Source organism: Aplidium turbinatum, chromosome 18 (genome assembly GCF_918807975.1).
Source record: "Aplidium turbinatum chromosome 18, kaAplTurb1.1, whole genome shotgun sequence".
Lineage (NCBI taxonomy): Eukaryota > Metazoa > Chordata > Ascidiacea > Aplousobranchia > Polyclinidae > Aplidium > Aplidium turbinatum.
The window spans coordinates 4392243-4417684 of record NC_137489.1 but is presented as its reverse complement, the minus strand read 5'-3'; the positions used below and the strand labels follow the sequence as shown (position 1 = coordinate 4417684).

General features: G+C 37.8%; 1 protein-coding gene across 2 annotated transcripts; it reads left to right on the top strand.

Moving 5' to 3' along the window:
* The first annotated feature begins 639 nt into the window (after positions 1-639).
* Positions 640-9864, top strand: LOC145787657 (P-selectin-like). Of its 2 annotated transcripts, XM_082599449.1 has the most exons (8): positions 640-808; positions 1082-1164; positions 2359-2445; positions 4954-5029; positions 6148-6270; positions 7496-7597; positions 8304-8492; positions 9454-9864. In XM_082599449.1, the coding sequence occupies exons 1-8, from the start codon at positions 757-759 to the stop codon at positions 9582-9584; spliced, it is 843 nt and encodes a 280-aa protein (XP_082455575.1). In that variant the 5' UTR covers positions 640-756; the 3' UTR covers positions 9585-9864. The 2 variants fall into 2 exon arrangements, with proteins under 2 accessions (XP_082455575.1, XP_082455576.1); XM_082599450.1 differs by lacking the exon at positions 1082-1164.
* Positions 9865-25442: the final 15578 nt, after the last annotated feature.

Here is a 25442-nt window from a genome sequence, read left to right as displayed (position 1 = left end):
TTGCTGTTAAAACATCCATTAGATCCTTTTTCAAAAGAAGAAATATATATTTTCAGCCCTTCTTTCGTTAAACGTTTTGGCAAGGACGGCAACTATTTGTTAGTTTATGTTTTGTTTACCACGGACATAGACTTGGTCTGTGCAGTGGTGCTGCCTTCAGATCACTGTGGGACATATTTAATTATTCAACTAATGTCGCTTTCGACAGCCCCTTGAAAATTTTAGAGTTTCTTTTCTGAGCTACAATATAATATACAGGTGAAACGATCAAACTATAGTGTGCTTGCTATAACAGATTTAATATAGTCCTTTTAAAGCAAAAAATGATGCAATTTTTAACTAAATCTAAAAAAATTTCAGAAGCAGTGCATTTGATCAACATCCTGCTAAAGTTTAGCAGCTAAGTCAATGAATAAACACACTCAATATCGAAACGTCTCGTATATTTATTGTCTTTTAGCGCGTGAAGGTTTTAATCAATAACATTCAACATGACGCATTGTGTCAGCTTAGTCACGGTGAACGTCATAGCGTTAGTTCGCTTAGAAGCGTAAATTGGTGATTTTTAGAAAAACACCGCACTTTGTTGCCGCATATTTGACTACACCGCATGCTGGCGAGAGCAAATATAATCTTGGTTCTTCAAAATTGTTCGTCACTTCTTAATAAAGCGAGTAAAGAAACCGTGGAAATTAACTGTTTTGCAATATTTTACTATATTTAAAATCAGAACAGTTGCACCAGTAGACAGAAGGCATGAAGATTGTTGTGTGCATTCTAATGGCTTCAGTTGTCGTTCAATCAGAAGGTAGGCTACAGTAATTTGCTATTGATTTGCAAGTAGTGTAAGCCCTATACTAAAGGCAAAATTGATGTATGAAATTTATTTGAACATATACCAGTATATGAGCTCAAAGGTAAAATTGTCTGGATGACTCAAAGACACAAAAACTATTAATTGCATTCAGTGTTAAACTGCAATCTGTTCAACAAATCCTGGCCTGTCTTATAACTTCACCTTTAGATGAAAGTTTCTTTATGTTTAGTATTAAAAGTTTGTTTCACATTTGTACTATTTCAGCTATTCGCTGCTCTGTTTGTGCCCACAGTTATAGTTCAAAGGAATGCATGTCTCAAGGCGTGAAGCATTGCGGCTATAACGAGGTACATTTAGGTTCCCAGACAACAAAATCCGTCATTTTTACATTGATTCAAGGTCTGCAGACGTTGAATCAATGTAAAAATGACGGATTTTGTTGTCTAGGTTGTGACCCGTCCACTATTGATTGATAAATGCATTTAATTATTATCCTTTCACCATGAAAACTTTTGGTTATAATATTGCTTGATTTGCCTCTTAGTAACAAGCTATTTGGGTTACATCTTATCATGCATGTATTATGTGTTTCTTCTTGTGTAATATAAAACGAATTCAGAATAATGTTAAAGGGAATCAAACGTTGTACTGACTTACAGTCAGCTGCTCATCAGTAATAAACTCTACGGGGACACAATATATAGGAAACAAAGTCGGAAAAATGCAAATTAGACAATAGTACAAAAATTAAATTTCATTAAAAAGTATGATCACGGACATAATCAAATCGGACGTCTGTATCAGAATGCTAAAGGTCTCCATGTGCATCAGTTTATTCTAAGTAATTGAACACATTGAAATAACGTTAGAAAATTACAACAGTATGTCTACTACAGTAAAACGTATATTACAATATGGTAGACCAAGATATATTGTTTCAGTGAATTTATTTGCAATAGACCATGGTATATATTCTTATAAAAATCTTTGAGTAAATTTACAGCATGTGATCAATCCAAATAATACTAGCCTATACAAAAAATATGACTCTAATCAATAAAGTATTAAATTTGATATCAATATCTGTAGAAGTTGTTTTATTACCTTAAAACCAAGATAACGACAAAATTAAAATTTTAATACTCATCATCGTATACTAAATATTAGAATACTTGCTGTGACTCTGTAATTACATTTTTAATTGTTGAGAAGGAGCGATTTTCCTGGCGTCAGCACTACCCGACTATACTCACTATAGAACAGCGAGCATTGTGATTTGCTAACCATACCGGTGTAGCCTCCACACTAGCAATCAAGACTTTTCCTAAAAACATGTGTTTCTCGGCAGTCGAGTGTAGCAAGGTCTATCGCTGTCAATTCTTGCTACATTCGACTGCCGAGAAATGCATTTTGTAAAACAAAAAATAATAAAAATAAATGAATAATTACAATGAGCGCGCGAAACTTTAAGTGGTGTTGGTCTTGATTTAGCTGAAAACTTTATCTAACGCTGTCAAACTTGCAATGCGTGTGTTATCCAGGACATGTGCGCAAGCATACAAAGACCTGAGAATGGGAGAATGGTGTATATCAGGCAATGCAAGAGTTCCGTAGCATGCAAAAATAACGTAAGTGTGGTTTCTATCAATGGCGTTTAAACTACTACTACAGTATCATAGCCATACATACTACAGTATCAAAAAAAAAAAAAAAAGCCGATGCGGCCTTCGATGAACTAGATACTCAGTTCGTAAATTCTTCCAATGTTCCCTTTGTCTTGCTGTGTCCCAAACTTTAACTTAAACTAGGCGTTTAAACTAGTAATTTTAAAAGTTTCTTTTAAGATTTGAACGTAATTGAACTTGCTTTCTTAGTTTTATTTCCTTAATGTATCTTGCAACCTGCATGGTAAAACAACTCAGCTTGAAAGTATTCACCATTCTTGTAATATTTTGCTGTACCATGCCATACAATTAGATTGTAAACGTTGGATGCAACCCACAATAACTTAGGCAGTTGTAATGTAAATTAAAAGAATATATTTCAGAAATGTTTTAAAAAGAATTTTCAGTTTCCATTAGCGCAGTTTGTTGTGATTTTGTTTCGAATGGAATTTGTTCATTGCATAATTTTGTATCGTTTCGTTTTGACAAAATAAGCCTCGTTTTGAACGCTCCAATTGCATAAACGCATTTCGAACAAACTAAAATTTAGTTTTTGCGAGAAATCAATAGCTTCACTTACCACCATTTTATAGTGTGTTCGAGCTTTGGTGGAGAGCTCGCTTTCTTGTATTAACTCACTGCAGACATATGAGATACATTAAACTGAGGAAAGGCAATGGCCTTTAAAAATATTTTTTTGTTTTATGCTTTATCGTACGAAAAAAATATATGTAACATAAATAAACATACGTAAAAAGCTTTTAGAACGTTTTCAACATATTGTTGAACCCTCATCAGGAATAGCTTGACAGTGATTGCATCTGCAATATACGAGATAAGAACAATCAAAATGTTAATTTGATTGTGCAGTCATTGAGACAAATAGCAATAGCAAGAAACAACTTTGTCAAAATGAAAAAGACATTAATAACACGCAAAATTAACACCAACACTCGAAAACGAATTATGAAATGCTACGTCTGGACTACGTTAATTTACTATGCAGAAACATGAACATTGTCATCACAAATGGTAAAAAACTAGAGGCATTAGAAATGTATGGCAAAATGCTTAAAATTTCATGAAAGGATAAAATCACAAACAAAGATGTATAATTTCAAATTCTAACCAACATGGAAATTCTACATACAATTAAAACAATTGAAGACCGGTCAGGACTTGATTACAAAACTGCAAATTAAAAATATCACAACAGAGAAACGCGGCGCTTTATTGCCTCCAGCCCTCGACGAGAGAAAGGAATTTAACGATGATGATGATGGTGCAATCATTACGTTTTCGACAAAATATTTGACCTATAGATTATTTAGCAAAAGCTTAATCCGGTTGCTGTAAAGTTCAATAGTTTTGAAGCATAATCTCTCCAGATTTTCTTTATAGTCCAAGTAAACGCTTAATGGCAAAGCTTTAAACGAACCATGTATCAGTAACCCCAGTCTTCAAAGCCACCTGCTGAGCTGCTAAGTGTTTTCACTCAGCACAAAACAACATTTTCTCCATAATTTACCAGCTAATAACTTCTCTTTACTGGTTTAATTTGTGCAAATCTGATTAAACTGCTATTATAAAGGATTAAGAATGTTCTTTAGCTTAACTTGTTTCAGGGAAGGATTAAAAAAAATAGAAACATTTTTAAAGCCTTGCAAACCCGACAACATTTCTTTGAATGTGACATCAAGATTGTTTAAAGCTTTCCTGATAGATTTTCAAAATTTTGTATCATTTTAACTTGAAGTTAAAAAAAATGAAAAATCACTCTACGTATACTTGAAGCTATGAAAACGTGGCAGACCAAGATCTCAACATGAAATTGCAAATACAGATATTGTTAACTCGAACTCAAAGCAAAATCGATTAAGTTGAAAATCCTGGTGTTTTAGCAAATATTTCTGAGCAAAAAACAGCAATTGAGATAGACCTACAACTGAAGAACAGAAGTGTATCTTGTAATATGTGACGTAACAATGTGATAGACATAAAGACCAAAATAACTACGGAGTGGACTTCAAGAGGTTTAAAGAGCTAGAGGGAGACCGAAAAAAGATGGTGTCAGATAAAATATTGGTATCACTTGGATAAGAACAACGAAATATAGTATGTTAATAAAAAAAAAATATGTGGAGGCCATCTGGCAACAGCGCCATGACCGGCTGTTGATGATGGGGATGACGTTATCATGATAAATTGTTACTCGATATGAAGGCACCACATTTTTTTGTTCAACTCTCATAGCTCAATATCTGGTTATAAGGTCTTGAAGTTTTGATGTATTTTTGTTTTATAAAAAATGAAATTTATTATCTGGCTATCAGCGTGTCCGCTTCGGAAGCCGCCCACACACTCAAACATCACAGTAGCTTTTTTTAGTATTTTCTAGAATACTAAACAAAACTTTGCACGTTTTTGTGTTGTAATTTTGTATGTTTAAAATTGCGGTTGCTCTATTTTCAGCCCAACGACCACAAAAAGGAATCTTGCTGCTGCAAAGGCGACATGTGCAACTTTAGCCATGACGAATGCAACGGAGGTGAGCTTTGTCACGTCACAATGGTAAAGATTGCATCATTTCATGAAAGTAACATTGGAGAAAGTAGTTTTGTAAAAGTGCCTAAAGCACATTATGATCAATTAGGAGTTAATCATGAGAGGAATATTTTCATAGTAAACTAAATGCACTAAAAAATGTTCAGTTTAAGGAAAAGCGTGAAGTTCACTTCTTACTGGCTCACGCTTATCAAGAAATCCATTTTTTTCTGACTTGTCGAAATCTAATTGTGTTTTTCTGTAATATTTAACTTATGCATTTTTAAAACTATAATTCTTTTGATGTGAGATGCTCAGCAGTTGATTGCAACAACTACAATCACCGTGTTTGAAATACAAAGCTTTCCAATTTTTAGTTGTTTTGTATCATCATCATCATCCGTTCAGTCGTTTACGACTCTCGGTCACTCTACGTTATCTTTCTCCACATCTCTCGATCCCACGCAGCCTCCTTCAATTCATGCACTCCCATGCCACTGTCATTTACAATCGTGTCAAGCCATCTTGTTTTCGGGCGCCCCCTTCCTCTTCCTCCGCTCACCAAACCAAGCATGATGTCTTTTTCCATTGATTTGCTTCTCATTATGTTGCCAAAATATGAAAGTTTCTGCCTGACGATTCTAGCTTCTAGGGATATGTCCGGTTTAATTTGTTCAAGAATTTTGTAGTACATTTTGTATACGCTGAGGTAAAACCAATTTTGTGTGCAAATGGCTCTTAAAATTTTATATTACTCAGCAAAAATGCTTACAGTAGGCTATATAAAATATAAACGTTGAACACTTTCTGCATAGGCCTATGTTGTAATGTATAGCCTAACACATCTTTCGTTTTATTAACTTCTAAACTAAACTTTACTAAACATCATAGCAAGTAAAACTTTTCATTTTTATGTCACTTCAACGTTTCCAAAAGTTGTAATGATGTAAAAAGCAGCTTTGGATAATTAATTGGAATGAGAATGAAGATCGGCACTGTTTCTATTTCTGAAAGATGTGTTTTTTAGGAACTAAATAGGCCTAAGTACCGTAACTAACTCCATCGAGATATACGAGTATTGTTGATATGAAGTTCCATCTAAATCCTTATATTGTCATGAAGCTCCCCCTCCCACCTGCAACGCAACCATGGCCACCCCTGAAAATGGAAAGCTTCACTGCGAGACGACAAACCAAGATGGCGGGGTTAAGATCGGGTCTTTGTGTCAGATTGCCTGTGATGAAGGTAAGTTATGCTTCTCTGTTTACCACATAGAAGCAACGTTTAATATGTCTTCGGTTACGTCTTGGTTGCTGACACTTACAGCAGTTTTTGTTTACAGTGGTAAACATGACTGATTCTTCTTGGAAAATATTTATCAGATACGAGGGTTGAAGTGAAAATATTACGCACAACAAAACAAGTTATGAAGTCACACACAAGTTGTTGACGAGACGTGCTGCGTGCGTAAGGTTGCGTCTGCAACTTATCCATAACGTGAACGCACCGCACGCTGCACGTAGCCTATGTGTGCAGTGATGCACTAGCACTACAGATCATTTTACTGATTTTCTTTTTTATGAGTACATTTATTACTAAGATTCGTTGTTAAAATTAACAGAAGTTTTACTAATATTCGTTAATTAAATAGCTCATAAATTTAGCTCATTAATTTACATTATATTACGTCGTTTTAGCTTCTATTCCACCTTTAGACATCACAAATCATTACAATGGCTTCATTGTATTTGCAGCAATCTATATTTTATTTATTTTGACTTTTATAGTTTGCTGTAACTATTTTGTTTGTACTGCACTACCATGAAGAGGAGCTTTTGAGTTAATCTCATATCTAGGCGTGGTTCCACTTGATTATCTTAATAATATGCTTCGCATATGCGTCAAACGTTTTGCAAAACAGATCTAATGTTTTGACAATATCTGAATTTGTTTTTTAAGCGGAGTGTGCTTTCCCACTGCGGTTTGCCCACTCATACTCTATGGAATTTTCACATTGGCCAAGCGAGTTAAGCCTCTGAATCAACTGACTTGTTGATGATCAGTTATCTATTCCTCTTCTACTGATAGGATAAGATTTGATTTATAGTCGATTCTGGCTCCAGTTGTGATATCTCGCAGTGCTGATGATAATCTGTGATTCAGTTAAGCGCATATCCAAACCAGCATATTATCTGGACTTATGCTAATCCAATCTGAAGGTAGAGGAATCAGACCGAATCATGAACGAAGCAATATAACCGTGAAAGCAATCATCAAAAATCTAAACTTACAGGCAAACGCCATAAATGATATTGCACACATGGATGCAATAAACTATTTACTATCAAAAAGAAGTTGCTACATTTTCTTAGCTGTTTCACAGTGTCTACACTACCTTGCTAAGTTTAGCTTAATTAATCTCAGCAAGGTTTTTTTGTAATATGAAAAATAAACAAGTGTTTATTTACAGGTTTCATTAGAAAAGGCCCTCTTTATACCAAATGCATTCGCGAAGATTCTGGAGAGGTGAAATTTAATCTTAGATCAGATAAACTCCCAACATGCACACCAGGTGAGGCCTTTGTATCTTTGAAAAACTAAAAGCAACAAAGTCTTGATTTTACTATTTTTTTGTCTGACAGAATTGAACGAAATATAAGTTACAATCAATTTTCATTGCGAAATGCTTGATAAGGGATATATCATGGATAGCCAAAAACGTTAGAATTTTGATCTTTATTTGCATCATGATCAATATTGTGGTATTGATAGTTTCGTGTGCTTGTGTAACTTGTGGTTCAACAAAACAATGGAAAGTTGATAATACAAACAGATATCTATTTTCATTTTAACCATCATATAGCCTACATAGTATAGACTATCGGTCTAACACTACCAAGACAGGCATGGGTGCGCCTCAACCGTCTCCGTACAGGCGTCGGGCTTTTCCGCTCAACCATGCACCAATGGGGAATGGCCTCTTCCTCCTCCTGTGAATGTGGTGCCGAGGAACAGACCGCAGACCACATCATCAATGACTGCTCCATCTTCAAGCCACCTAACGGAGTGGAAGGTCTGCGTGTCATGGATGATGAAACCAAAGACTGGCTGCTCTCTAGTGGCCTTCAGTGTAGTCCGGAAACATCGTGAATCTGGGGTGGTAAAAGGATATACCCTCGGCCCCAGATGCTCACACGACGACGACGACGACGACGACGACGAAGACGACGACGATCAGCGTTAAATCACCAAGGTCACAACGATATTTGTTATTTTAGATAAATCTCTTGGTGACTTCCAAGAAGATCCAGTCGTAACCAAAGCACCTGTTTTGAATCTTCCAAAGTTGTGCAAGCCGGAGTACATTGCTTATGGTGTCACTCTATGCATGACTCCGAAAGCTAGAATACTGAAAGAAAGAAGAAAAATTCCTATCAAAGCAAAGTGTGTCTACAGATGTTGCAGAGGTAGGCTGTGTGAAATGTGTAAACGTTCAAGTTTTACTTAGTTAAATTTGCAATATTCTGTGCATACTGCATAGCCTACTACTTATTCATTCTTTTGGCAAAATTAATAGTCGCTACGAAACAATATTGAACTTCTTTTTAACAACTGTACTTTTTTTTAATTTTATATCACATACGAAAATAACATCAATTGATCCGGGTTCTTTGCACTACATGACACAGAAAAATACAATCACCACCATCATTAAGTCTGATGAAGTAGTTGAAATAAAACAAAGTTTGCTGGAAGTTGCTTGAACGTGGACCTTGATATGTGTACAGCTTGAAGGCCTCTTAGTTGTAAAATGAGAACGTATTCAAAAGGATGAAACTCAAAAAGACATAACAGAGTCTTGATTAGTTTAATTTTTTTTTTGTGGAATTTAAATCAAACATAAAGCCATGTTAAGTCACTGAATTAGACATGTTGGTAAGCAGAACTTCTCTCATCAATAACCTAAATCAGGGATGCTTAAAATTTGGCACCTTTGTTCCATGCTGCCAGTGGGAGGAAGTCAACTCTGTGTTTGTGTTTATTACTACTTAAAGCTTTAATCTTGAATCAAAACTATTAAAATTATTGCTCAAGTACTCATGAAAAGCGAAATGAAGTCCATGCTTCGAATAAAAGAGCAACCCTTGGTATGAACATTTGTGACTTGTTATGTTTACCAATTTTTATGTTTACCTTCAGGATATCATTCAATTGGTTTCCGAAAACACAGTCGGTGAATTTGAGCGGTTTTGAACCGGCGCTCTTTTGAGCGTCTTTCAAAGGCTCCCACTGCGCAACAGTGTTGCCCGGTTGAGTGATAACCAATACATATTCATACCAATTGTTGGTGACATAAAATACTTAGTAAGTGCACCAAAGTGAAACTTTCTTTGATGAAATGCAGCTCACATGTGTTTCTAATCACAGGATACATTCTTGTGGGAGTGGATGAAGCTACTTGCGTGTTCGACGGGAAAGAAGGCGCCATTCTCAACAATCCTGCTCCTAAATGCGTTAAACGTTGGGGTCTGAAAATAAACAGACAAATCCAACATTGACATCGCCAACTTGTTCAGTTTACTTTCTTCAACTGAGTAGACTTCTTGTAAAGGCTTACACCAGAAAAAAAAACGAGAATGTTGTTTTGCGGGCGATCAACATACCTGACTAGTTTTTCAATGTCTTTTGCCATTTGATTTTTTTAAATTGTTTTATACTGTAAATTTGTTGCAATTGCTTCTGTTTTTGTTGCAATGTTGTTGCTGCTGTTATTATTTATTTTGTACAGCTATTAACGCCAAGTTTGTATTGAAATAGATCTCTCCGTCAGACAGATAACGAGTTTTCTTCACTGGCTTTTTTTACTTTAAGCCGTTTTGGCGCGAAGCTCCACCTGGGTCACTTAGCATCGTCACTTGTCATCATTTTTAATAGATTTATCTTGATTGCACAAATGCAAAGCAGGGGCTTCCCAAGCGCATAGTTATATGTTCTACCTAAAAGCAATCACAAAGCTCTCTGATTGGTTGGCGTGGAAGAAAATGAAGTGTAGTCATACTCATATGCACTAATCAGCGCCACAGGAGAACTGATCTCAAGCACAATACGGTTTGTGTTACATTGCAACTGCGTTTTTTTAGTATAATAATATTTCCAGAAAACGATTTTTCAAGCGACATGTTGGTTTATTTTCGACAAGTTTTTTAACCGCGAGGTAGCGCTGTGAGGCTTGATAAATCTTCTGTTTCGTGCCAGTGGTATTTCTTCGCTGAGTGATTTTACCAGTCGAAAGTGCTACGCAGGTCCATTGAGAGGGTAATTGTGGCCCAGTACCAATGATTCTTGGGCCTAAATTAAGACACTTCTAAGAAAAAACGTACTATATCGAAACAACTTCTCAGGGATGGTCTAAGTCCGAGGTAAATTTCCAAAAGTTCGATGCTCTGATCTTGTCATATCCAAACTTTCGCGCGGTAGGCAAAGATTTACATGACGTAGACGGGAAGGCAAGCTATCTTTGTGTCCACCTTCAGACATGCCTTATGTGTTCTTCTGCCAGAGATAGAGTCATATGCTTTTGAGCGTCCACAAACCGGCGCCGTGTCGAGCGACGCACCAGAGCTCTCACCACTTGGCTATGCAGCCAACATACCTTGGTAAGATCAGATGACTTTGTGAAGAATTGAGCGTTCTTCCTGGCTATCAGCACAAGGCTGAGCACTCACTGGTACAGCAAGCAATTGCGATTAGCCAACTATAACAGTGTAGCTTCCACGCTAGCCATTTAGACCATCCAATCAACTATATGTTTCTCGACAGCCGATTGTAGCAAGAATTAACAGCGATAGACAGTTAGACATCGTATTTTATTTTCAGATGACTTTCTTTTAGTCTGGGGATTTGTGATGTAAAGTCATGAAACATACTATCAGAAATGTTCTGGGACTCATGTTGCCAACCTCCTCGTGGTGAGTCCTGGTAATTCATATTAATGAAGCGAATGGCAACAATCAGAGACTGCAACTCACATGGCACCTGGGGTGGTAAAAGGATAAACCCTCCACCCCGGTGTCCAATGAGAGAAATTCATCTTCCTGTCGGAGTCACAATCTTGCAGCTAAACGTTGAAGGCCTTACCAAAGCCAAATGCGACATGTTGGAACATCTCACACAAAAGCATAACGTGACTGCATTACTCCTGCAAGAAACCCATACCACCAAAGTATCGAAGTCAAAGCTCAGTGGATATACCCTGGCAGCTGCATCAATAGCAATATTTATGGAATAGCCACATATGTAAAGAACTCCGCTAAGTGGATACCGATTGCTTCATCCAATCCTGACTGTGAAGTTGAATGGACAGCCACTGAAATCGAAGGCACAGCTGTGATCAACGTGTATAAACCACCAAATACACGTCTGCAAGCTAACTCCATTCCCGCCTTTGCTCCACCATGCATATATGCCGGAGACTTCAATGCCCACAGCACAACCTGGGGCTACCGCCATTCAAATGCAGACGGCATAGCGCTTGAATCATGGGCAGCTGTCACTGGTATCCAATTAATGTTCAACCCAAAACAACCAGACAGTTTTTTGTCAAGAAGATGGAAAACAACAACCAATCCAGATCTGGCCTTTGCCAACCTAAAAGGACCTTTACCAAATCGTACCATCCTTAGCCCCTTTCCTAAGTCCCAACATAGACCATCGCTCATCACCCCTGAAAACCCATTCAACCCAGTCCCAAGCAAACCTGTGAAGAGGTGGAATTTTCGCAAGGCAAACTGGGCCAAGTTCACACTCCTGGTTGAAAAGAAAACCCGGCATCTCCCAGAACCAACTTCTGACGGACTGGAAAAGCCTTATAAAGTCTTCTGCAAAACCTTACTCGTGGCATCAAAGAACTCTATCCCCCGTGGATTCGGTCGTCAATTTATACCATCATGGGACGAAGAATGCAACAAACGCTATCATGCGTTCCTGGCCTCAAAAACCAGTGAAGAGACATCCATGACTGCCACTGATCTGTTAGAACACCTCAATGTGAAACGTAAGCAGCGTTGGGAAGATACAGTGCAAGGCATTGACTTCACCCACTCAACCAGAGCTGCATGGAAAACCTTCAATCGCCTTACAGGCCGCACCTCCAATCCTAAACAATGCCCTGTAACCGCTAACGCCATAGCACAACAGCTCCTAGCCAATGGCAAATGTAAAGTGGCAAACAAGAAGCACGCCCTTGCAGTGAAGCAGGAATGCAGCAGGCTCTGGAACGCCCCAAGCGCAGATGGCCATCTGTCAGCCCCCTTCAGCACCAGAGAACTTGCGTCTGCCATCAAACAAGTTAAAAGCGGGAAAGCACAAGGGCCCGATAACATCCCTCCAGAATTCTTGAGGCATTGTGGCTCCAAATGTCTGGCATGGTTGAAAAGGTTCTATTCTGCTTGCCTGACCCTCCAGGCCATACCTAAAATCTGGCGAAAAGCAACTGTAGTGGCAGTACCTAAACCAAACAAGCCAGCTGATGATCCCAAGAGCTATCGTCCAATATCACTACTCTGCGTCCCATACAAGATCCTGGAACGGCTCCTGCTAACTAGACTCGAGCCAGTTGTTGATCCCTAGCTACCAAAAGAACAAGCTGGATTTCGGCACGGACGCTGTACGACTCATCAAGCAGTCAAGCTGACCGAGGATATAGAGGAAAGTTTTGAGAAGGGCGACAAAGCAGGAGTAATCTTGGTGGACCTCACTGCTGCCTATGACACTGTGTGGCACCAAGGGTTAACCCTAAAGCTCCTCCGCATGATCCCAGACAAAAAGGTAGTGCGATTTCTCGCAAATATTCTTGCAAATCGGACCTTTTTGCTTAAGACGAGTGACGGGCAGTGCAGCCGGCCTCGCCGCTTAAAAAACGGTGTTCCGCAAGGATCATGCTTATCACCCCTACTATTTAACACCTACATTAGTGACATGCCAGAGACTACGTCACGCCAGTACGGCTATGCTGATGATCTGGCATTACTCAATGACAAGTCCTGGCATGTGGTAGAGGAAGCACTTACAGATGACATGGCCCAAATCGCAGACTACCTGAAGCTGTGGATGCTGAAACTGAGCCTGGCAAAGACCACCGTCACACCTTTTCACCTTTGCAACATGGAATCTACGCGCCAATTGTCAGTCTCTCTCAACGGAAACCCACTCCCACACAATCCGTGTCCCACCTACCTAGGAGTGAAGCTCGACCGACAATTAACCTACAAACACCATGCTGAAGCCCTCCATGCTAAGCTATCAGCACGCAACAACCTGCTGAGATGCCTAGCTGGAACTTCCTGGGGTACTAGTACATCCACACTCCGTACAAGTGCTCTTGCACTTGTTTACAGCACCTCCAAATATGCTTCTCCCACTTGGTGCCGCAGCGTAGCCTACACACTTCCAAAATTGACACTGCCCTCAACACCACCATGAGAATAATAACCGGATGCTTGCTTCCAATTCCCACTGACTTTCTGCCGGTACTATCAGGCATCGCCCCAGGTAGACTTCGCAGGAAAAACCACGTACGTAGTCTGGTCCTACAAGCTATGTCAAGGGATGACCACCTCCTCAACCAGATTGTTCTAACCTCGCACTCCCAAAAGCCCCAGCGCTTGAAATCTCGACGCCCGTTCTCCCGACATGCTGCAGCTATGTGCAAATCGAACTTCCACATTTCCGAAGTTTGGAACCGTGAATGGAGAGAAGTTGCGAGACCAACCCAATTCACGGTCTTTCCCAATACCAACACCCCACCTGGAGCAGAACTACCCCGGAAGGAATGGGTGAAGCTCAATCGCCTGCGGACTGGAGTGGGCCGTTTTAGCAGCAACATGTTCCAGTGGGGCCTCGCCGATTCACCATCTTGTGCGTGTGGCTCAGATTTTCAAACTGCACACCACATTATCTATCAATGTCCTGTAGCCTATACCGAGCACAAGTTAGACATGTGGACCTAACAACGCTCGATGAATACACAATCCATTGGCTGCTGCGCCTGGATGTAACAACGTGATCTGTGGCGGCCTCAAACGCAAGAAGAAGAAGAAATGTTCTTTCACAAATTAATTTTGCAGATGCTTGCTTAACAGAATGCGCGAAATTGCGCCAGCGTAATTGCTTCCACAGAATGTAATTACCAGTTGCCATAATTGAAATATTTTACCTTAAGGTGGCGCTATAGCTTTGTGTATGGTCACAAACATGTGCAATGCTTTTAGAAACGCGGATGTTCATATGGTGCAGCTGATGCGGAGTTGTCGTATGCTAAAAGGTAATTACACTTTATCAATTTGTTTAGAAATGTATTTTATATTGGAGAAAGTCAATCAGTGCTGACCTGTTTAAGAGGTTTGGGCTTTTTGCTTTCTGGTAGCTAAGCTCTCGTCAAGCACGCAGCTGATCCAACAACGGCTTACTGGCTACTGGCATCCTTTGTCTGGTAGACCAAGGTTCGATTCCAACGTATGTTCAGCTTAAGTCAATAAAATGAAGCTGATGACATTTGTTCCTACTCAAAGGGTCAAGAATAAATCTAATTTGTAGTGAGACTACTCAGAAAAATAGGCAAAAACTAAACTACCGGTACTGATGAAATGCTTCAAGCTATTTGTTGCAGAGGGCAAGCATTAAGATCGTGTTAAAATGCTATTAATGCTATTACAATATCACACAAACTGGCTGCTTACCGGCATCTTTTCGGAGCTGTCCAAAGAAATCATAGTACGGTATATGACATGCTTTCTCTCGCTGTTTCTTTTCATCATCTATGGCTGTCGGTTGCATATAGCCCGGTGGTGAGAACGTCTGCGCGACGTTCGAAAGGACGTGGGTTCGACGCCGCTCCAGAGCACGTGGCTGTGTCTCGGCGAAGACACTTAATGGCAAGCTAAAATAAGGGAAGCAGCTGACTCGATGACTATATGTCACTTCGCTGCTTTCTGTTGTCTGTTGTAACCTGTGATAGCAATGTAGGCTACGGTACTGTATGTTATCGCAAGGGGCGCAAATAACAACATGATTAGCCCATTATTATTATATGAAGAGCTCTTTTTCTTTCAAATATGTTAGCAGCAAATTGCAGGTGTAGGCCTATAGCCAAGCTATGGATAGAAAAAAAAGTTTTTTTTCGTAATTATTTTACATGCTGGAATGCCATAACCTACTTTGTTAGTAATTTTGAGTGCTTTTTGGTACCGGTAGTCTAGAAGTTGTTCCTATCAATTTGCACTTCCTGACCATGTTTAAATTTTACCCTCAAAAAATTTGAATAATGTCGTTTGCATGTAAGATTTTGCATTTGAAATATATGGATTGTAAAATGCATTAAAGGATTCGAAGCATAGCCTAACAGTAAAAAGATATTCAGACGAGACCAGTAGGCTACAGTTTGTTTTCAATATTAGAAGGCTTCTTTTCGGCAAATGAATTTTAGTTGATGTAGCAAATATCCATTAAAATTCTATGTCAGCCATTTGGTGAGTATTTTTTTTTTGTATGACCATGGCCACCAGGAGATCTTTAGGTGGCCATGGTATGACTTACCTTTAGTTTGCTGTTAGTTGTAGCATGGTCACCTAAAGATACGGCCTGATTTGTCACATTTTGAAAAAATTTCCAAGTTTTTCTAACTTTGGGTAAACGTTTAAATAAATTTTTCTAAAAATTAGATTTTTGCGCTTTCTTTTCTCTTTTCCCCAGATGACACAATAAGTTTTAACATCCCCACATGTTGAAAAACAAAGGAAACTTGATTTCAAAGATTTTAGTCAGACTGTTAATTTTTCAATAACAGTCTGATTTAGCGTTTTTCAACTTACTTTTTCTCATTTTCTACTGCTTCCCCAAGGCAACAAAAAAGTTTTATGTCATTAGGAAACCGCATAAAGTAAAGACATCTCAAAAAATGTCAGTCAAACAGTAGTAGTAGCTGTAATCAAAATCTGCAAAATGTGACAAATCAGGCCGCATCTCCAGGAGGTGGCCATGGTTGTAGTCAAGATCGCTCAAGCAAAATGCTAGGCCTTGGCTACAATGATTAGACATTTGCAAAAGAAAAAATGAAGTGGAAATGCCTAACAGTATGTGAGAAGAAAAAACGACATTAATGAAGATGAATCAAGACGACTAAAGCTACTACTTTGTCTACTCATCCAAAAGGGGGATATTCAAACATCATAGGACGAAGATGAAGTGAGGTTGCCACAAACATCACATTGCGCCTGGCGATCAGCGTCATTTGTAATGTCGCGTAAAGAGATGATGAAGTGAAAAGTATGATATCATATGATATTTGAACAGAACCAACTTGTGGAGAAGGGAGCGTTCTTCCTGGCTATCAGCACAAGGCTGAGCACTCACTAGTCCAGCGAGCAATTGCGACTCGCTAACCATAACGGTGTAGCTTGTTTGTTATGGCAAACTTGTTTGTTATGGCTAATAGTATAGAATGAAGATAGCAAACTTGCCTTTTTTTGAGTTGGAGATTTCCAATACAAAAATGAAGTAGATTTAAACTTGTTTTTAATTGCTATGAATTTGGCTATGACAAAACGTAAAAAATGGTAGATTTGAAATACCGGTTGCTTCATTCACAAGAAGAAAATACTATCCAGTTTCCTGGTTTGGACTTGGCTGTTGTTTTTTTTTATAGTTTTATTTGTTCGTTCATATATTTATACGTTTCGGACACGTTGTGCAACATTTATCTAAATTCTTATGATTTCTCACTGACCTTTGTATGACGTGGTAAAATTGCAAGCGCAAAAGTGTGACGAATTTTGAAGAGTGTTTCCGGGATCTAGACAACGACACGTCTGATTGCTTTTGTTTGGTCATGATGCCGTAAAAGCGATGAAGGACTGCGAAAGGTCATTGGCAGGTGACTCCCCAGACAGCAAATCAACCGTTTTTTACATTGATTCAACGTCTGCAGACGTTGAATCAATGTAAAAAGCAGTTGATGTTTGTCTGGGTCAGCACATGGGCAGAATTGCATTGGAGAAAATGACCACAATACACAATCTTTCAACAATTTTCACCTGAACACTGAATTTGTTACTCAGCGTGCTGCTGATACGTGATTAATGTCAACATTGATATTTATAAAGTCTTGAACAAGAAATTAAGACAGACTGTTTTTTAAACTTCTTGTTCATCCATAATATTTAAAAAAAAATTTTAGTTTTGAACTTCGCGAGCGATAGTTTTTGTTCCAAAGTTGAATTTATTTTGGCATGTTTAGTTGATTTACAGCATCATGGTCCTGTGTTTTGCCATGTTAGACAGGTAGTCATCTGATCGAGCCCTCTGAAGAAGTCATTCGTGTCTGATTGACGAAACGTCGGAATAAACGCTCGTTTATCACCTGAAGCATCTTGTGATAGTTTAGCTTAGTTTATACCAGAAGAACCAATCAGGCATTTTCAAGACGTGAACATGTCCTACTTGCTTTGACTCGCTTCATAAAGTATGGGAATGGTTTCGCCACTTTGCCTTCGCCATTTTGTCAAAATAAATTTTATAAGATTTGCGGAAAATTCACCCAATCGTATCGGTACAACCGACAATCTCTTATTCACTTTAAAACGCAGGTGAAACTTATTGGTCACTTTTCTCCACAAAAATTTTTTTCTTGCTTAACAAACACTCATTCGGGTAACACCCACCAATTGTTCCAACCAATGCATTGTCTCAGCGTTAGAGTTGTTAAGATTCGAATTTTCTGCAGGTCAGAAAACTGTTTTGATCAATCGAGACAAATTATCACAATCGCAACGTCTATTCATCAGAGTTTAAACCACTGTAGAAAATCCGCTACAATATGTTTTAGTTGTTTTTGTGGCTATAAGTATATCAGCATTGCTTTACCATGATCACTGAATGTAACAGATGTGCCACGAATTGGAGTGGGGGAGTCCAGTTACCCAAAAAAATAACCGGCGGAAATTGTTTAGTTCAACTATGGCAACAATTTTCTCAAGGAATTTATTTTGTCTCCAGATATAAACTTGTCTGGTTATTATAGGATTATTGGCATGTGCTACCTTTTGCAAACGAATAAGCATTTTATACATTTTTTTCTAGATGAATAATTGTATTTTCAATTTGCTTAAACCAACGTCCCTACAACATCACTTTGCTGATTTATGAGGTCAAATTAACGCATGTCTGTCAAATTGTAAAGCACAGTAATTGTTGGCCGTGCAAACTTATTGCTTCCTTCTTCATTTTGTCATGATGGTTTCATGCTGTGCCATTTTGTTGTGAAACATAATTCTACAAATTCAAGGCTTATGATAAATTCACTCTTGCTGACTGACAGAACATGACAAATAAAATTGATTATATAATAAATTGAGTATCCCTTTGAGCAGCATGATCGTTGTTTACTTCACAATTGTAGACACAAGCGGCCTGTTGTGGCCTGATGGGCGACTGCGGGTTCGCTGTGGTTGTAGCGGTTTGTCACTAGCTTTCGGAACACAGTTCCCTGGCCATGTGGAATGGCGAGGGTTATATTCTTCAGTATTGCGATGCATCCCAGCTTACAGCTACTAAACGAACATGCAAAATTTTAAATTTTTAAATGCATGTTGTCATTCTTTAACAGTGATTGGTACAAAACCAAAAAATTGTTTTACATGTTTTGAGCTTGTCAAGAAAAGGTCGATTTTATCTCTTGTTTCTTTCTACCGTTTGTTTCCATTGTTGAAACAGGAGAAAACGGTATGTTTGTTGAAACTAAACAGTCCATACTGCGGTAAACTATACAAACAACCCACACAAAGAATTTCTTAAGAGAGAAATGTTAGGTGAATCTGAGGCCATGTTTACTTTTCAATTTCGATGTCTTTTGTAAAATGCATATATTTCAGCTTTTTATTAAACACGTTATGATTTCTCGTCGTAATTTTCCACTGAGGTCTTTTGCTTTAAAATAATGTTTCTTTAGTATTTGCCATGTGAAGTTGCCAATTTACTTTCTTTTTAAGACTTTGAAGGCAGCTTGTCTTTCTTTGGGAGACAACCTAAGAAACATCATTTGGACGTCAAAGATGCATAATTATTATATAAAACCAAAGAGAGTAAAATAATTGCCAAAGACAGTTAGAATTACACAGCTACATTCATTATTACTTATTATATGAAAAAAAAAACATTTAGATAAGTATTCTGCAATTGTATTTCAGTGCTAAAGATAAAAACAGCACAGTTTCAATTACGTTTGCTACACTATGAGTTACTTTTTAAACAATGAAAACTAATGAATCCATCCATGGATTTATTAATATTCAATTGAACACTGAGAATATGTCCTTATAATGTTTGTAATGTATTGTATTGAGTTTAAATTTAACCGTTGTTATTGCGTTCGTAAACGTAGTTACACTGATGAAAATTTAATATTCGAAAACGCGTTCTGCAACACTGTTTTTGCACTCTGCAATGCCTGATGCAGATTTATCTGTAGATTTCCATCACGCATTGAAGCGGTGATCTGATCATGAAATTTTCTACGGTTCGAGAAAAAGTTTTCTCTGCCTATAAAACGTTGAATGGTAGTTTTATCAAATATTTCTGAAAGTTCCTTGGTTTCGTATTATCTGAATTTTCTCAACTAGTTATTAGTCTCTAGTCTAAACTCTTGACAGCCTGTTTCACCTAAAAGGAGGATCATCAGAAGGTCCTTATTCAAATAGAATCTTGACTTGACTTACATTTGTACATTTGTTTTAATTTGTAACATAATTCTCCCATATACCATATCATACCAACACTGATACTTCCACCAACTCATCTATCATTGCTGCATGTTTGTAGAACTGAGCAATCCAACTCGAACATATTTTCTTGGTACTTAACAAAGGTTTATGACAATACAAAATACAAATATTTAAACTAGCTTTGTTTAATTAATTATTTTTCGGAATTACGCTAATCTCCGCTTTTGATCAGAATTCGTTACACTTTCTATGCATATGCGTACTGAAACATTTGTAGCAACTGTGCACCAGTTGAAGACATGATTATGTGTTTTTATTAAAAGCTTTCAAAAAATTTGTCGCAGTCGTAAACAAGTTGATATCTTTGCAATAAAAATGCGCAATGTAGATTGAGAGGCAGCGGTAAAAAATCGCTTTTGTGATCACTTCATTTTAAAAGCATTTTTTATATAATTTTGCTTAAAATGACAGAGATATTATTGCTTAGAGGTGTTTAGAAATAAACAGTAGGATTCCAAAGTTTTATCCCTCGTGAGTGGAGCAAATAATTTTATGCATCCTGTTTTTTTGTCGCTTGCACACACTGTGTATTGTGTAATATACACATAATAATATGCACGGCTGCATAGCCGAGTAATGAGAGTCGTGGTGCCGAGTATTGAGAGAGCCAGTTCGACACCACTCATGAGCATGCGGCTGTGTCTTTGGCAACACATTTCAAGCATGCTTAAAGATCGGCTTCTTTAACGTGTTTCTATCACGTACTCAAAATCTTTCACCACCTGGATACGAAATTATAAAAGGCTAGGTAGCACAGACAATTTGCAATTTTGTCTTTTTGTATGTAACGTTGCTATAAATTGACCAATAAAAATATAAATTGACAAAATTGACAAATCGGTTGGACCAATAAATTCACCTTAAAAGGGTTTCCCTAAAAATAACACAAAGATAAAACTGCAACTTATTAAACAAACTAATCATTTTTGTTCTACTGTGTGTTGTCAAACTGAAAACATTTTCTTTAAATTGGCTTTTGACCCAGCCGACAAAACAGTTCTTGTTTTATCTGTTGTTTACATTGATTCAACGTCTCCAGACTTTGAATCAATGTAAACAAGGATTGATTTGCTTGTTGAGATGATTTCACCACCTTACTTCTATAAACGTTGTATCAATGTTGATTTTCGGTTGTAGCAGACAAGCCACAAGGCATTGATATTAATTAACTGTTTGAAAGTTATGAATCATAAAAACAACCAAAGTGCCAAACGGTCAGTTCTGCTGTTGATCGATGAATGTTTTGAAACTTTGTCGTTTTAAAGCTTTTCCAATTTTCATTGCCGTCGGCTGCAGCGTGGGTCAGGTGTACGTCGGAAGGCGTACACCGATGCATAGCGCTCAAGTCCGCTTTCCCGCAATGCAGGATAAAGATAAACAAACAAACAAAAAAAGCCACTTTTTTTACGGGGTTGTTGCCACTTGCTCCTTTAGCTGTATCAGCTAAGAAAAGGGTTTCCAAAGTAAAATAAAAAGGATCCCATACTTGACTCGAAGTGTCCTGGATAAAATAAGGCTCTCATTGTACTAAGCCTTCGGCATTAAGGAAAGTTATGCCCACCCAGTTTATGACACCCTAGATAAAGGCGAGCAGTACTTTCAACAATCAGCTTAATCCGGGAGTCGAACCAGGTTTGCATTATTGGAGAACCTACGCCTTATCCGCTGCGCCATTCCACCGTAGTTGAAGGATAACAATGTTTTATTTGCCTCATACAGCACACTTCAATGATTACAGAAGCATCACAACATATATCAGAACACAGCAAAGTCGCCAAGTCAGCTGCTTAGTAATTTGGCATGACATGAAATGTCTTGGTGAGACACAGCTGCATGCTCTGAAGTGGTGTCGGATCGATGTTCTTTCGAACGTCGCGCAAGAATTTTCGCCACACGTCCACTCCACTTATGCAATATAAAAAAATGTGCAACTTTGTTGGATCGTTAAAAGATTTCAATTTTCTTAATGATTTATTCTTTGCAGCAGCAGTGCTGTTTAACTTTTATGTTTAAATCATACAGCTAATTGAAAAATACAGTATAAAGTTTTATAAAAATGCATTTAAATCAATGTGAATACTGAATCTCTTCGGCTGACAAAATAGTTTTACCTTCCTGAGGGTCTAATCAATAATGTGCTCAAAAATCACTTTCAGTCATCTTCTTAACTAATCTACTTTATGCAGATAGTGTGACTCTTTTGTAAATCAAAGTTTTTACTGCCCCAGCGCTTAGTGTTATTACTTCCTGTGCTAGGACAATAGACCAGTGCGGCAACAATCAAATGCATTTATAAACAAAGCAAAATGATGCTGACTAATTATGACGTCATAAATCAAACGTGGTAGTCTGATGATTACATGAATCAACAAACTGTTAGGGGGTTGGTGATGACCACAGGCTCTTTTTCTTCTCAACTCGTTGTAGTCTGATGGTAGGTAAGCCTGCAGTCGACAACTACTGTTGTTACCAGGGCCGTTGACAGGATTTCTCGGGCCTGGTACCCATTCATTTTCGGGCCCCCTTCACCGACAAATTGCTGTTAAAATGAGGATGACACATGCCGTTCAAAGTAGAAAATTAAGAGGAATATCATTTAAATATATTCTCAAAGATTTGTCGTATCCACGAATTTCCCCAACTGTGCCATTACGCATAGCCTAATTAGGGATTTCTCCAAAAACCACAAAATCCTTGCTCTCAATCATGATCTTCGTCGGTATGTTAAAATTGTTGGAGTTTTCGGCTGAAATTAATTCTTTGTAAAGTAGAGTAGTGGTAGGAGAGTAAAACATTTTGGGGGGGCGAACATAATTTGCCCAAATTTTGTCTTTGCGTATATTAGATTTTCAAAAATGCAAAATTACTCACAATCTCTGAGAGTCACCAACTTGCCTATGTACGAAACACAAGCAAAAAAAAGGAAGTGGCTGTTTTTACACAATGAGGAGTTGCCAGAGTTAGGATTAAAGTTAGGAAGGATTAAGGAAAGGGCTAGAGTTAGGAATATGTTTAGGGTTTTGATCTTTGCCCAGAACTAAAAAAAATTCCAAATACAAGTTTTTGTTTTCAACAGCTTTAAACTTTGCTCAAATTAAGGCAGAATTCCTTATCTGGCAACAATACTGAGGCTATTCTTACACTATATAGTGTAAATATAGCCATAGCCAAAAAAACACGTACAACAGCAAAACAAGGCTGAACTTACTTTAATCTACGTTCATAGTCTGTGTCCCAATTAAATAAACCATCAAATTAAAACATCCTTGTGTATCTCAAAAAAATATACGGTATATTAAGCCTAACTGGATTCAAAAAAACGTGAACTGAGACTTCACCAATAACTGGATAACAATAATTGCCGAATATTCATGTCACCAGATTATAATTTATGAAAATCTCCAGCCCAACTTCAATAAAAGGCCTGACCAAAAGTAGCTCAATCTTTTCAATTTAAGGATACTCCAAAGACTCAATATTTGTAAATTTGCATTGAAAAAACCTAAAATGACAATCTGTTTACTGATCAAACCATGCTGCTTCAAATCCTACAGCCTGAAAAGAATTTGACAGTTTATCATGCAGCATGCTATGTGCATCAAACTTCCACCTTTGAACAAAACTACTTTTGATACCAAAAATATTGATATTATATTACAATGAAATCATAGTCAATGTTTTTTCAGAAGATCTTTACAAAGATAATCTTACTTCACAATGAAGCAGCTAGGCCTACTCAAACCACAAGCACTGAAGAAAAATGACTCCCAGATAATAACTTCAAACTCAATCGTTGCCACACAACACATACCACATTACCAAAACATGACACAAAAATAGCACTGTTTGCATTGCCTGATATATTAACTGCATGAATTGGATGACAAAACAACATAACATGTGTCTTTATATTTGATTGTTGTTGCTCTAGTCTATAATACTGTGTCATAGATAGTAAATAGCTGAGCATATCAACCCTGGGACTGGCAAAGACAAACAGCAGTTTATGCAAAAAAATTCAATATAGATAGCAGTTGAACCATAGCTCACAAAAACATGAAACTAAATACAGGAAAATTTACAAGTTGTTTTCATTTAAATTTAATATACTTTTTCACTTTGTACATAACTATAGTTAGTGGCCGGGATCAAGTGCTCACAAAAGTGGTGTGTATGTGGCCTCACAACTATTGATTATTAATATTATTAAAGTTTATAACAAATGCTTATTTTGTTTGACCATATCTAAAAATGATAAGCTATAAAGTCAAGTTTTGCGAGCATAGCATAATTCGTGGTAAAATTGACTTATCCAATAATTGGATAGTTTTGCCCAAACATTTTTACAAACAACTACGGTACATTAGTGGGATATAGAGAAAAAACAAAAAGCCTCATAAAGTTTCCAGTACCCAGTAGGCTTTTAAATCTTATCCATGAAGAAATGCAGCCTACATGTTAGTGAATATCATTAATAAGCTTACCTCTGTTTTCCAACTGTGCTTTTTTACAGTTCTATTTTGCAGTTGTCGAATCGAAACTTATCATTCTGCCCAGATTACAATAGGCTACCACATGCAACAGTTTTCAAAGTCGGTGATAATACATTTACATTTATTGGAAAATATTAATGTATCTCATAAATTACAACAACTATCATATGTAAAGTTTCTAAACTGGTGAGGCGTCGAAACATTGTGGTAAGATTGATTTGCCCAAATAACTGGACATTTTTGCCCAAATTAGCGACATTTTTTTTCAGTGGGGCAGCGACCGCCTCCCTCTGCCCCTCATCTCCTACGGCTATGATGTAGATGCAAGTAGCTAGAAGTGATTACCACCAAAAATATTTATATATTCAGAATTAAAGAGTGGGTGAAGAAAAATATTTCGTACGTATTTTTGAAAAAAAAAAAATCGTGGTTAGGGAAATCGCAATACCCAGAAGGGGGCCCGGTACTTTATCACCTGACGGTTGAAGTGGCTGTTTTAACCTCTGATGGCAATTCCTTTAGATCTGATTATTTTAAGATCTTGATAATGTTTGAAGTCGCGGGGAATATTTTAAATCCGGGCCCCCTAAATATTCCGGGCCCGGGTCCAAAAGTACCACCTAAACCCCCCTGTCAACGCCCCCTGGTTGTTACTTGATAGAAATGTAACAATTAATGAAATTTTGTTTTGAAGAAGAGTAGGCTACGTTGTGGAAAGCGCGAAATAAAATTATGAAAGTAAATTTAGTTTAATTTTAAATTAAATAAACTTCGAATATTGTAAACAACCAAACAACCAAGATGACCGGACCTTCCACACCACAGTGATATGACTCTTTCACATGCATCCGAAACTGCCAGCACCAGGAATAAGCTTTCAAAACACTCTCAGTCCGAGGATGAAGATCCTACCGATCACATCAACCGAGTAACAAACAAATGGGACATCGATTGTCCTTGGTGATCTTGTGGTGAGATCTGTGGTGCTTTTGTTCTCTCGTTGTTATTGCTTCTTCATTTTTTTTATGCGCATGAGGATGGCACTGACTTCGTTGACCTTATGGTCTTTCGCTGTCGTCGTAACACCAGT

Excerpts from the sequence above, each read along its gene's own strand:
- LOC145787657 (XM_082599449.1), top strand. The coding sequence starts at position 757 with ATGAAGATTGTTGTGTGCATTCTAATGGCTTCAGTTGTCGTTCAATCA. Across the intron at positions 5,030-6,147 it reads CCATGACGAATGCAACGGAG|CTCCCCCTCCCACCTGCAAC; the intron begins GTGAGCTTTGTC and ends ATTGTCATGAAG. Across the intron at positions 8,493-9,453 it reads TGTCTACAGATGTTGCAGAG|GATACATTCTTGTGGGAGTG; the intron begins GTAGGCTGTGTG and ends TTCTAATCACAG.